Raw genomic sequence first — 12,732 nt, 5'->3', positions numbered from 1 at the left:
GTAAAGGTCAATAGGTTTACTTCCTCCATTGACAAAACCACACTATATACAACGGATATACTTACAGTTTTTCGAGCTTTGTAAGGTTTTGAATAGCGGCCGCTATGGTTCCAGTTAATCCACTTGAAGACAAGTTTCTAGTGATTCAAAGCATTGTCAGTATTAGTAACGTATCTTGAAGAGAAAAGTGTATATGTGTGTGTGTGTGTCATCATACGACTTACAAGGAAGTTATTCTTGGAGGTATAGAGATATCTGTGTTGCTACAGTTCAACCCGTCCCACACATACTTTTGAGGAACGCACGGATCTCCTTGCCACTTGATTCTAGTCAATCCATAGGCAGCTTTGATATTTTTAACAGCAACCACTGGTGTAAAGTTCAATGATGTGAGGATTGACAGGTGAAATTGATTTTCTATAGTTTTTAAAACAGACCTTATCTGCTAAACAATGAAGATTAGTAACATACCGTCATTTTCATTTGTTTCCGATTGTGTAAATTGGATAACTGTGTAGATCTCAAGAGCGTTAAGTAGAGGAGGCAGAGTAGATCTTGACGTTTTTATTAGCTGGTAACTGCATTTTCCTTCTTTGCACGTCTCTGGAGAAGTATTATAAATAGTATCTGTCACTAACTTTGCAGGGATGAAAGCTTCGGTAACAACAACTCCATCCCATAATATGTCAAATTCCCTGGTACCGTTACTCTGCAAATCTTGTATCTCAGCGAAGTGGCTGTACAAGTAATATTGGTCAGCAGGACTATCAGGTGTCCAGCTGATTGTCAATGGCGCGCTAGCATTGGAAGGTGTGGCAGCCGTTACAAAAGCCTTTTTTGGTGGATTATAATTACTGTTGTCATTGCTCACTTCAAGAGAGGTGAAAATTTGGGCCCACCCCGTTAAAAAATAATTATGCCATCTGCGATCATAAATATCGTCCGGATACCTAAGTTGAACAAAGGTTGTATTAGCCTTGGACAAGAAAAGGAATGTTAAAAACAAAGTATACATAGGAATATAGACTTCACCACAGTTAAATAAAAAAAACACTTACCGTAGAAAGCCATCTGTCTTGTTGAGATACATCCGAACAAGAAGATTTAGAGAACCCGACTCTGTCTTATAAGAAGAATTATTTCCCAATGGCCGTAATTCCAAGGCTGAGATCAAGGGTGTAGTTGTCCCATTCTTAACAAGACAAACCTGCAATGAGTTTGATGTCGGAGTGTGAAGGATCTCCTCTATTGTACCATTCACAAACTTTTGCAAATCTATAGTTGCCCACAAATTAGGTCCTAGATGCAGATCAAATATAGGGTCGGAGTTAAGGCCATCGTAATTCCCATAAATGAAACCAGCCCTGATCAAATATTTCCTACCCTTGTCAACACTCAGACTATAGCAGTTCCTTTTCCCATCTGGAAAATATCTCAGCCTCGTGTACGGCTTCAGGTAGTCATTCTCCATACTGGCCTGGATTTTACTAGTTTTACCAGTCTGGATGAATTCAGCATCAGACGAAAACCGTAGTCCGGTTACTGACTCAATATAAGAAGACGGTTCACTCACAGGTAACCCACAATCCAAACTGATAAACCCTGGTAAGAGAGTGAAGAAAAAATCAAAAGCAATATCAGGTACAGACATGACTGAGAGTCGAAACATTAAGGAGAAGTAGATGCATATATACATATAAACCAGTAAGATGTGGATACCTAGTTGATCCTGAGCTCCAACACTACGAATAATGGCAAAAGCTCCTAATAAAAGCAGCAAAGGCCAAGAAGGACTATTCATATCCATATCCATACCTTTTAGATATCAAAACATTACTAATGCCCGAGTTTGAGTGAAACAGCGTATAAATAGATTAAACACAAGAAACAAGCCAAGCCTTAGCCTCTGGCAACATGGCAAGATGTCCTGAGTTTTGAAATTTTCAAAAAAAAAAAAAGAAGTCAATGAAACGAATGAGTAAATGTGTTTTCTATTGCAACATCAGGATTACGAACTTGGTTAGGGAATTGGCCTCAAGAATACATCTAATTACAGTTTTTCTTGGTCAGAAAATAGGCAAACTTGTGTGTCTTCAAGAGAATGTGTCAATCACAGGTTTTACAGTCACAAAGAGAGAGAGAGCAAGAGATTTGACTTTTCAGTGGTCATTGACTTGTATTGAAGGCCAATTTTGGCGTCTTCATCGACAAGAACAGCTTCGAATTACAGAGCAGAGGATTCACAATTATCAAAGCTGATTACAATATCTATAGTGAAGTGAGTCAACATGAACAAATCAATTTCAGAACAAAGACGCCATTATCAGATAAATCTAAAAACAGAACCCATATAAATATATATAAATAAAGTTGCAATTTTTGAGTCGTATCATAAACTTAGAAGAATCACCTCTTCCGGCCATGACTCTTGAGAGAATTTTGAGAGACCCATCTCTTTCAGCCGGCGTCGACCGGCCCAATAATCACTGTGAGGAGGACGAATGTGGCGAATCTCCGGCGATAAATCGGCCATATACAGCAGAGAAACCTTCCGCCGCGAGAAGGACGGCGATGACGATGAGGCCTCTTCATCGGCGTAGCAATGAATTGAGAACGCGATTCTCGTTTTTGGAGTGCTGGTAACGCAGTCGTAGTTGTGTCGCGTTGCGTTTGCGTTTGAAACGCAACGGTCATTATTTTTTTTTTTTTGGTTAACACAAACGTCGCGTTGCGTTATATTTTTACGAAACGCAAACAAACACAAATTGTAGAGAAGAAATGGTCAAAGCAAAGAAACCAAAAGAGCGGAAAATATATTTTAGACTAATGATCGATAAAAGCAGAACTACACACTTTAACGTAACTAGGTAATATCCGGTGTATATGCTGTATTAGTTATGTTAATTGTTAGTTTATGTAATAATTATAAAACTATGAGAATTTTCTGAGAAGATTTTTTAATAAAGTTTTTTAAAATGACATTTCTGAAAAGTAGTATTGAAAAAGATGTATTTTTGAAATTCTCCCCAAAAATACATATATATCCAAAAAAATCCTAAATTTCAATAATACACTTTATTTATTCAAATCATACAATATCAAAATATACCACTTCTTTAAAAAATATTGTTAATGGTAAAAATAAAATTTAATTTAATATTCAAAATTTACCTAAAACATTTAATAACCAAATTCCAAAATTAATTTTGAAGTATCAATTAAATATATTTCTTATAAAATCATATGAATATAAGAGAAATCTAACAAAATATAAAATTACACTCTTACCATGAGTTTTAAAGCCATGCAAGAACATAAATATTGAGAGATAACTACCAGATAAATGTTGATTAGTTCCAGCAAGAGTCCACAATTCGTTTTGTTGGCGAAACCTAAACATCTCATGTGGAATCACGGCTGTGTTTCCTTCTATGGATGTAAGGATGATTCCATCCAAGAACTTAATAACGTAAGGATGAGTTCGTTTGTATTGTGGATAGCTATTATCCACTTGAAATTCAGAAATATTGTAGATGCTCCCCTCGTGAAGGTCATCCCTGAAGCGGTAAACTCGGTATTAGGGTATTGAAACTTGAATCAAGGTAGAAGGATCAAGGATGTATATAAATATATGGAAGTTGAATACCTGTTTATCAAGTAGAAGAAAATCTAGGCTGATAATCTTACCATTTTGATGGAAAGCTTTTGTATGTCATTTACGTAGAAGACGGCCACATACGATTTGAGGAACATGTCTTGGTTAAAGGTCTTTCAACAGAGTAATACTCATAATTGGTAATGGAGGCTATTAGTATGGAAAGTTGAATCATATATAGAATGAGCCGATTTTGGATTTTAGGAATCTAGGATTTAATTTATAATTTATAGTGTTGATTTTGTTTATATGGAAATTAATGGCTTACGGTTTCTTAACTTTTAAGGAGATCGCGTGGTGTAATAAAGAGGATCACGGAGCATATCGTTTTTTGAATATATGATTTGGTGTTAATTTCGTTTATATGGGAATTGATGAGTTACGATTGCATAGCATTTAAGGAGATCGTGGAGCAAAGCGTGTGTCATTAATTTAAGGGAAACAATAGATATGGGAATAAATTTAAGGGAAAATAAACATTTTGTAAATGTCGTTTCTATGGGAATAAATTTCGTATATTTAAGGGGTGTAATAAAGAGAATTGTTGACCCATTTAAGGGAAACAGTTAAGACGAAGATGTGGTGCAATAAATTTAGAAACCCATTTAATATCAATCCACCAATAAGGAGAGATCAGAACTCTACTTTTATATATATGACTAGCTAGTTTACAAATTTTTGCTTAATATGTATGCAAGTGGTTTAGTACTTGACGACACTCAGAACTATCTTGCGATGGGAACCACTGTAGTATCAAAGCTAACGTTCATTTCTTGAGGTTCCAAGCCTCGATTGTTATGTATCCCGGAGTTTTCACACACAATACACTCTTTTAGCTCTTGAATAACCTTAGACATGGATGGTCGTTTTGAGGAAACAGGATTCGCGCATGACATTGCCAGCTCAAGAGCTCTCCAAACTGAATTAACGTCGTAATCATTGCCAAGGTTTGGATCCATGATATCAATTATATCACCTCGGTTAACCATAAAGCCAACCCATTGTGTTATGTGAGAATTTTCAGTGGTTTGATTGATCACGGGTTGGTTTGTGATCATCTCCAATAACACGATCCCGAAACTGTAGACATCACTCTTCTCAGCCAATCTACCTGAATGGTTATATCTGCAAGAAAGCAACATGGTATATATATACTCTTTAACCATCCTCTGAAATAATAGAGAAAGTTTCAGGACAAGTGTTTATGAAAAGACTTACTCGGGATCAACGTATCCAGGAGTACCAGCAATCACCGTCGAATTCTGAGCTTCGCCTCCACCTTGGAAAGATCTTGAGAGCCCAAAATCAGCTAGTTTGGCTTTAAAATTCTCGTCCAGCAATAAGTTGGCAGTTTTGATATCTCTGTGAACCATTGGCGGTTTGCATCCAACATGTAAGTACTCCAATCCTATGCAATAGAGAGTCATCATCAATATTAATTAATTGATTCATTATATAACCAATTAAATTGATATCTTACCCTACGAATTTTAACTAAAGTACAGACCTAATGATGCATCCAAAGCTATTAGTAGTCGAGTACTCCAGTTGATGATAGATCTGCCTCCTTTTCCTGTATATAATAAGATCATTAGATCCATTCGAAATCTCCGAGTTTCTTGAGTTAATGCTACACGTGAGATAACAAAAAAAATATATCACCTGACAAGTGGTGTTTTAAGTCTCCATTGGGCAGAAACTCATAAATGAGAGCCAATTGATCTCCTTCATAGCAATACCCAACCAGGCTCACCAAATTTGTATGGTGCACTCTCAGAAGAAGATCAACCTAAAATAAGATTAAACCGAAGTCAAGAAAATAATGAAATCCATGATCTTTGTTATAGCTAAAAACAGATAATAGTTTAGTTGGTAAGATTACAGAACTATAAATACCTCTGTTTTGAACTCCTTATAGCCTTGAGTTGAAGATTTAGAAAGTACTTTAACCGCCACTTGTTCAGAACCATTTACAGTACCGTGGTACACCATGCCGAACCCTCCTTTACCTAAAACTCTTTGGAAGTTATTAGTCATTTGGATGACCTCTGAGTATGTATACCTTCTCCTGTTCTTATTAGCAAAAGTAACTTCCACTGTTGACGTCCTCGGTGGCAGGTCTAGACCTGTAATACATCAGAATAAGAATGCTATCATATTGTTTTATATTTTCATCACTTGTTTCAGTGAGATGGAGCAACAATGACAATGGCTGCAGAAGATTTTATATCTATTCTTATTTGATGTCTCTTGCAAATACCTTGTAGAATCGTTTTCTTTTTCTTTCCGAATACAAGAAAACAAATTAGTACAACAATGACAATGGCTGCAAAAGCAGCTGATGCAACAATTGGCACAAGAACTTTCTTCTTCGGTGCTTCTTTACATGAATCAGAGAGACAAAGCATTGGGTTCCCATCAACACTAGGATAAGACAAGAGTTGTTCAAAGTATAAGACGCACGAAAGGGTCGTAAATAATATTTGAAAACATTTTAAAAGATCTGTAGAAAAATTCTTACGATAGCTCTAGTCCTTTCTTATGAAGAGCTTGAGGAATTGAACCATTAAGATTGTTACCGCTTAAGTTTCTGTGCAAAACGATTATGATATGAGTTGGGACTTGTAAAGCAATAAAATAAATGTTGAGTGAAGCTTACATGACCGACAAAGATTCCATGTTGCCTAAAAACTCCGGCACAACTCCAGTCAAGTTATTATTCGACAAGTCCCTAATGTTAGCAAGAGAGAATTTTAAGACATGACTGTTAATCAAATGTATTCCCATCCATATAATAGCAATTTCTGGCTACTGATTAACAATGTTAATACTTACAGTTTTTCTAGTTTTGTAAGACTTTGAATGGCAGCTGCTATGGTTCCAGTTAAACCACTTGAAGACAAGTTTCTAGTGACATGTACATTCAAAGTGTTAGTGACTTTACTAACAAATCTTGAAGAGTGCGCATGTACTACTAAACTTACTACTTACAAAGACGTTATTCTTGGTGGCGTAGACGACATATCCGTGTTGTTGCAGTTTAATCCGTCCCACATAAGCTGTTGAGGGACGCATGGATCACCCTGCCAGGTGATTTTACTCAATCCATAGCTTGATGCGATGTCTTTTATAGCATCCACTGACATAAAAAGGTTTTGATATTATTGGTACTCATTGTCTTTATGACTTATTTCTTTAATAACATCAAAAAGAACAGACCTTAAATGCATAACCTGGAAAAGAAAGTCACATACCGTCATTTTCATCCGTTTCGGACTGCGGAAATCGAATAACTTTGTAGACTTCAAAAGCATTAAGTAGAGGTGGAAGAGTTGATCTTTTTGTTCTTATTAGCTGGAAACTGCATTCCCCTCCTTGGCATGTTTTCGGATTCACATTATCGATAGTAGTTACATCAAGCTTCTTAGGAATAACCGGTCCAGAATAATGTTGTCCGTTCAATAGGATGTTGAATTCTCTGGTTTCATTTGCCTGCAAGTCTTGAATCTCAGCAAAGTGTGCGTACAAGTAATATTGGTCACTAGGATTTGCTGAACTCCATTTAATTGTCAGTGGGTCTCTGGTATTAGTAGGCGTGGCAGCACTTTTCAGCGCACCTTGCGGTGGAACATAATCATTGGAATTGCTCACTTCTAGGTCAGTGTAAATCTGTGTCCATTCCCTCATGAAGAACGGATACCATCTGCGGTCATAGACATCGGTCCTCCGCCTGGGGGTGATAACAATATTGTTAAGAAGTAGAATAGGTAAATACATAAGATGAACTATATTAAATGTATGGAAATTTTCATTGTTTCTTCTATATTTTTTAGCGTCGAGGTTCCTTGTGTTGAAAGTGCAAAACCACACAAGCGCGCAAAAGACATGAAAAGATATATAAAAGAAAAAGAGAGACAAACAAAAAAGAACAGAATAAAATAGAGCAGAAGTGATAGAGTCAATTAAAGTGGTCTTACCGTAGCGGAACTCTTGAGTCGCTATGATATCTCCGAAAGAAAAAATCAAGGGAACCAGACTTAGTAATATAAGATTTTTTTCCCATTGGCCGTAATTCCAAAGCTGTTATAACCGGTGAAGTATTCCCAGTCTTAACAAGACATATCTGCAACGAGTTTGATGTTGGGATGTGTAAGATCTCTTCCGCTGTACCATTCACTAGTGTTTCTAAATCTATCGTGTCCCATAGATTCGGTCCAAGATAAAGATCAAACACCGGGTTAGTGTACAGGCCATCATAATTTCCATATAGAAAGTAAGCCTTGATCAAATATTTACGCCCCTTGTCCACACTCAGATTGTAGCAGTTCCGTCTTCCCTCTGGGAAATATCTCATCGTCAAGTATGGCTCCGCGTAACCGTTAGGATTTTCTCGGACTCGGCCAGTTTTTCCGCTCTGTATGAACTCTTTGTCCGAAGAGAACCACAGTTCAGTACCTTTCATTTTATAAGGAGACATCTGATCGTCGGGTAGTCCGCAATCCAAACTGATGAACCCTGTTGGTGAACATTAAAACCGGTTTACTTCTGAGAATCAAAATGTTTGAACGCATGGATCATGGATCTATATAGAAGAAATAAGAAATTAATCTGATACCTTTTTGGTCTTGAGCTTGAACAATATGAATGATGATGGCCAAAGTTATCAGCACCAACAAAAGCCAAAAACAACTCTCCATGTTTCTCTTACTAAACTCCCAACGAAAAAAATCAAGAAACCATTAAAGGCTGGCTATGCTGTTGAAGATAAACAACAAAGAAGTAAGACTACTAGAAGAAAGAAAGACTAAGTCAATTTAATGGTGAAAATGAGTAAATGTGTTTCTTCATCAAGGGAAGAAGATGAGGGTTAAATAGAGAAAACCATTGGCTAAGCTATGGAAGAAAAAATAGAAAAATAAACACGGAAACCCAGATCGCACACTAAGAAAAAGAATTTGAAAAAGTTCATGAGTTTTCACCATGCAAGAAGAAGAGTAAGCAAAAAAAAAAAAATAAGCAAACCCAAATCATACACTAAAAGAAAGACTTAGTCGAGACAATGATGCAAATGAAACTGTGTTTTCTAGCTAATGCAGCTTCACCAAGGGAGAGAATGCGGGGTAAGAGGACAACAAAGTTGCAACTTGCAACATCATTCACTATCATGAACTTATTAACGGGAAATGTGGAGCAGACCAAAAAGCACGATAAGCAATAATATGATCTCTTTTGAGCCATACTTTCTATAATCATCCCATTTAACATTCACGACATGGCACTTCATGAGTCAACAACACACATTCAGTATTAAAGCAGAGAGGATTCACAATTATCAAAACTTCATTGAGTCAACATAAACAAACAAATTCCAGAACATAGACGTCATGCTATTATCAGATATATCAAAAATCAGAACCCCAAATAAATAAAGTTGCAATTTTTTCAGTCATATCATTAACTTAGAATCACCTCTTCCGGCCATGGCTCTTGAGAGAATTTTGAGAGACCCGTCACTTTCAGCCGGATTCGACCGGCCCAATAATCACTGTGAGGAGGAAGAATGTGACGAATCTCCGACGATAAATCGGCCATATACGGCAGAGAAATCTTCCGCCGCGAGAAGGACGGCGATGACGATGAGACCTTATCATCGGCGATTTGAGAACGCGATAGACGATTTTGGAGTGCTGGGAACGCAGTCGCAGTAGTGTCGCGTTTCAAACGCAACGTTTACAAAGGATGCAAAAAAATAATAGTTTTGGGCCAGAGATGGATATTTTTGGGCCCATTATACAAAACGAATTCACGGATCCATTATCAAATCAACCTATCAGTCATCATCTGTCGTCACTTTCACCTCTGTCTACGCGAAGCAGTCCCCCCGACTCACCAGAAACCAAACTTTGAGAGAAGACCTAAGAGAGAAAGAGAGATGAGGTTGTTTGATCCGTGGCCAGTGTTCTTCAAGAGAGAATGGAAACGTTGTTGGCCGTTTCTCACTGGATTCGCAGTCACCGGCGTCCTCATCACCAAGCTCACGGCTGGATTCACTGGTATGTCTCTTCAGATCTGACCGATCTTTATCGGAAATGAAAGAGCTCATCTTCAATTGATTAATCGGATCGTGATATATTGATGTATTTTGGATTGTGAGTGATTGTTGGATCCTTGGTTGTTGAAACCCTAATTCATGAAAATGTATTGATTCGTTTGCAGAGGAAGACGCCAAGAACTCCAAGTTTGTCCAACAACACAGGCGGTAATGCCTTCCATCTTTCGATCAATCTATCCAATTTCAGATTTTTCGATGTTTTCAATTTTCGTTTTACATTTTGTATGGTTTTCTCTGCATCTGTTGATTGAATCACATGAAGATTTTTTTGCATTTCGTTCAAATTTCTTAGAATTGTTTGGTATGTTTTGTAATTTTCATCAATCGTGATTCATGATTTGGTATCTGGCTTTATCCAATAAACCTATACAAAAGATGTTCGTATGAAATGAAATGCATTTGACTAGCGTTTATCCCAAATCTCAATGTGTAATGTTTGATTTGTCCGCATCTGTTTCTTGATCCATTTTAGTTCTGTGAATATGGTAATACTTGATGCATTATGAGCCATACGTGTACTATCCCACCTCATTTTTGTAATCCTTGATTTAGGATTTCATAGGATCCATAAGACTTAGACTTAACCATTCTCTCATGATTTGTTTTGAAATTTCAGGTGATCTACTGTCGTGAATTGTTCGAGGCTGAGACGGCGACCCGTTCTTATGGAAACTACAGTGAGTGCTTCGGCTGTCAGACCTGCCTAATAACATGAAAGAGAGAATTTTAGACACTATAAAACTCTCTTCTTTTCCTTTTCTTTGTGTTTTCACTACTCTTGAACAGTGCAAATTCTACTTGGTTGATCCGATTATTTCCTTATATGTTTGATATGGATCTCTTCCTTCTCTTTGTGTTCCCCTAATAAGAGTATATGGTTAAGTAAGCATCCAGTTGAATGATCTTATCCACCAACAAGCTTTTGAACCCTAGCTGCTCATATTTTTCTCTACCCTAGTCTTATTTGTTTTGTAGTCATAATGTTAACTCCTGATTCACTTGAAAAAAACCCGTCCCCATCACCAATTTCTGTTCTACCGAGATTTGGATACTTGTTTTGGTCGAACCATAGGTTTCATTAAAACTGGATTATGAGCCCGGAGATTCACGATTGTGGCAATGTTGTGTTGGTTTGTTTCAATTAAATTTTGGCTATGTTTACCATCATTAAAGTCAAATTTTATCACAAGAGTTGAGTAATCAATCAACCATAAAACCATGAATTTTAGGCATATATTGGACCGCATTACTAAGCTAACAAATTGACTCCAAGATCGAATACTGAAAACATGTGGATCATGAATCGAGTCCAAGATGGCCGCAGGCAATGTTGTTTCCAGGAGGAGGTCCTACGCAAGAGATGGCGACAAAGGCATGAGCTTCTATACCAAACCGTAATAATGTGCATGAATGAAATAATTTGCATTCATGAAATAATATGCTATGAGATATACAATACTTGCTTTCAAAAAATATATACTAAGAAATATACTTTGCTACAACATGTAGGATTAAAATATTTCACTGATAGAAAGAAACATCAGAGTATCAACCCAACTAAGAAAACTATTTGGGATTATTGCAAGCCAAGATCTTTCTTCAATTGAGCAAGAGTTGCTTCGATCTCATCAATATTGTCTTCTATACTGTTCTTTGTGCTATTATTGTTCCCTGACGATTTCTCCGTGGAGGAGCCTTCTTCAAAATCAAATTTTTGTCCGTTTTTGCTTGATCCTTCATTGTCTTCGTCGGTTATGTTAAGTTCTTTCTCAAGAAACTCCACAAACTCTTCCCCAATTTCCTAAGAGAAGATAACCAAACATGAGAATCAAAATGAGCTAAAAATGGTTTTAGTATCTTAATAATCAGAACCGATTCTGTAAATTCCTTGATGGAAGAACAAAGTTCCCAGCAAAAAACATTCTCAGTTTAGTCATTACCATATAGAAATAACGAAAACCAAATCAGAGAAACAGGTTAGTATAGACTCTGTTTGTTCTATGGATTTTTTGGATTGACCCTCACTACCAAAAAGTCTATTGAAGTTTTAAGTAACAAAGTCTACTGAAAAAACAAGCAGATTAATTCATGACAATTTCAAGTGTAAGCTCATATTTGACACACATCAAGGACTCATTTTGATATTATCGGGCTTACCCCTAGTTCTTCCCAAAGACTTTTTGGTTTTCCTTGTGAGGATGCACTAGCTTCCCAATTATTATACTCTTCTTGAAGATCTTTGAAGAAATCCCCTGTCACCACAAAATGTGAGCCTCTAAATGAGTGACTAACGACAATTACGCAATGTTCTGTGCTTAAAATCTTTAGACATGAAAAAACCAATCTAATGACAGAAAGAAGATAGATTTCACAGGTTGACTCTACCGACTGTTATTTGAACGTCCCTCACGAATTCACCTGCATAATAAAGTGTGTTGTGCATAAGATCACACTGACCTCAATCAACCTAACCCCCCAAAAGATGACAACACATTAGAGAGCGCACCGACCACACTTCTAAATACAGTCACTAAAAGAAACCTAGCATTCACATTAAGTTATCAAACACTGTGAACATTTTCACAAGCCCTATTTAGCATTGGTGTTCGAAACCCTTTGTCAATGCTTCTACATGGTGTTCAAAGTTTAGCATTAGGCTTCAAAGAGTCAGTTTCCCATATTACACAAACGGACCCTGATATGATCGTGATTCAGTTATAAATATATGGTGCTTTCAGGGGGTTAGGGTTTTACCAAGTCCATAGAAATCTTCCTCGACTTGACTGTTGCTTTTACGACTTGTTTGACCCGTCGAGTATGAAGCACGACTACTCTCTGGTCCATACTTCCGCCGTGAGTCAGAGTTTATCAGGGTAGTGTATGCATGCTTTATTTTCAAAAACTTCTCTTGCGCATTTGCCTATAACACCAAAAACACCCAGAGGATGAACTACACTCTTCTTCC

At 37.0% G+C, this 12,732-nt stretch overlaps 2 protein-coding genes, 1 long non-coding RNA gene and 1 pseudogene across 6 annotated transcripts in view; 1 reads left to right on the top strand and 3 right to left on the bottom strand.

Moving 5' to 3' along the window:
- LOC104726555 overlaps positions 1-2,763 on the bottom strand; it is a 6,310-nt pseudogene extending 3,547 nt beyond the window's left edge.
- On the bottom strand, positions 4,269-9,432 carry LOC104726556 (receptor-like protein kinase At5g59670). Of its 2 annotated transcripts, none has more exons than XM_010445434.2 (14): positions 9,125-9,432; positions 8,271-8,410; positions 7,633-8,170; positions 6,910-7,385; positions 6,647-6,794; positions 6,491-6,562; positions 6,315-6,386; positions 6,177-6,245; positions 5,916-6,079; positions 5,552-5,781; positions 5,318-5,444; positions 5,163-5,228; positions 4,874-5,063; positions 4,269-4,780 (listed from the first exon to the last, which is right to left on the bottom strand). In XM_010445434.2, the coding sequence occupies exons 2-14, from the start codon at positions 8,350-8,352 to the stop codon at positions 4,381-4,383; spliced, it is 2,634 nt and encodes an 877-aa protein (XP_010443736.1). In that variant the 5' UTR covers positions 8,353-8,410; positions 9,125-9,432; the 3' UTR covers positions 4,269-4,380. The 2 variants fall into 2 exon arrangements, with proteins under 2 accessions (XP_010443736.1, XP_010443737.1); XM_010445435.2 differs by having other exon boundaries at positions 8,271-8,362.
- On the top strand, positions 9,494-10,656 carry LOC104726548. 2 transcript variants are annotated; one of them, XR_758074.2, is made up of 3 exons: positions 9,494-9,708; positions 9,872-9,914; positions 10,384-10,656. It is a non-coding gene; the product is annotated as an uncharacterized LOC104726548 (long non-coding RNA). The 2 variants fall into 2 exon arrangements; XR_002034066.1 differs by lacking the exon at positions 10,384-10,656 and having other exon boundaries at positions 9,495-9,708; positions 9,872-9,918.
- Positions 11,274-12,732, bottom strand: part of LOC104726546 (dnaJ homolog subfamily B member 8) — a 2,438-nt gene continuing 979 nt past the window's right edge. Inside the window, exons 2-5 of one of the 2 annotated variants that reach the window (XM_010445419.2) lie at positions 12,522-12,687; positions 12,153-12,185; positions 11,925-12,019; positions 11,274-11,568 (exon numbers count right to left, since the gene is read on the bottom strand). In XM_010445419.2, coding sequence (XP_010443721.1) covers positions 11,344-11,568; positions 11,925-12,019; positions 12,153-12,185; positions 12,522-12,687 — 519 coding nt within the window. In that variant the 3' untranslated portion in view covers positions 11,274-11,343. The remainder of the gene's footprint in view (positions 11,569-11,924; positions 12,020-12,152; positions 12,186-12,521; positions 12,688-12,732) is intronic. The other variant, XM_010445420.2, reaches the window with a different exon arrangement.

The sequence above is a fragment of the Camelina sativa genome, chromosome 11 (assembly GCF_000633955.1).
Source record: "Camelina sativa cultivar DH55 chromosome 11, Cs, whole genome shotgun sequence".
NCBI classification, from domain to species: Eukaryota; Viridiplantae; Streptophyta; class Magnoliopsida; order Brassicales; family Brassicaceae; genus Camelina; species Camelina sativa.
Note: the sequence above shows the minus strand (reverse complement) of the source record. Positions and strands in the feature narration are given on the sequence as shown.

Excerpts from the sequence above, each read along its gene's own strand:
- LOC104726556 (XM_010445434.2), bottom strand. The coding sequence starts at position 8,352 with ATGGAGAGTTGTTTTTGGCTTTTGTTGGTGCTGATAACTTTGGCCATC. Across the intron at positions 6,795-6,909 it reads CGAAACGGATGAAAATGACG|TGGATGCTATAAAAGACATC; the intron begins GTATGTGACTTT and ends TTTTTATGTCAG. Across the intron at positions 5,445-5,551 it reads ATAAGGAGTTCAAAACAGAG|GTTGATCTTCTTCTGAGAGT; the intron begins GTATTTATAGTT and ends ATCTTATTTTAG.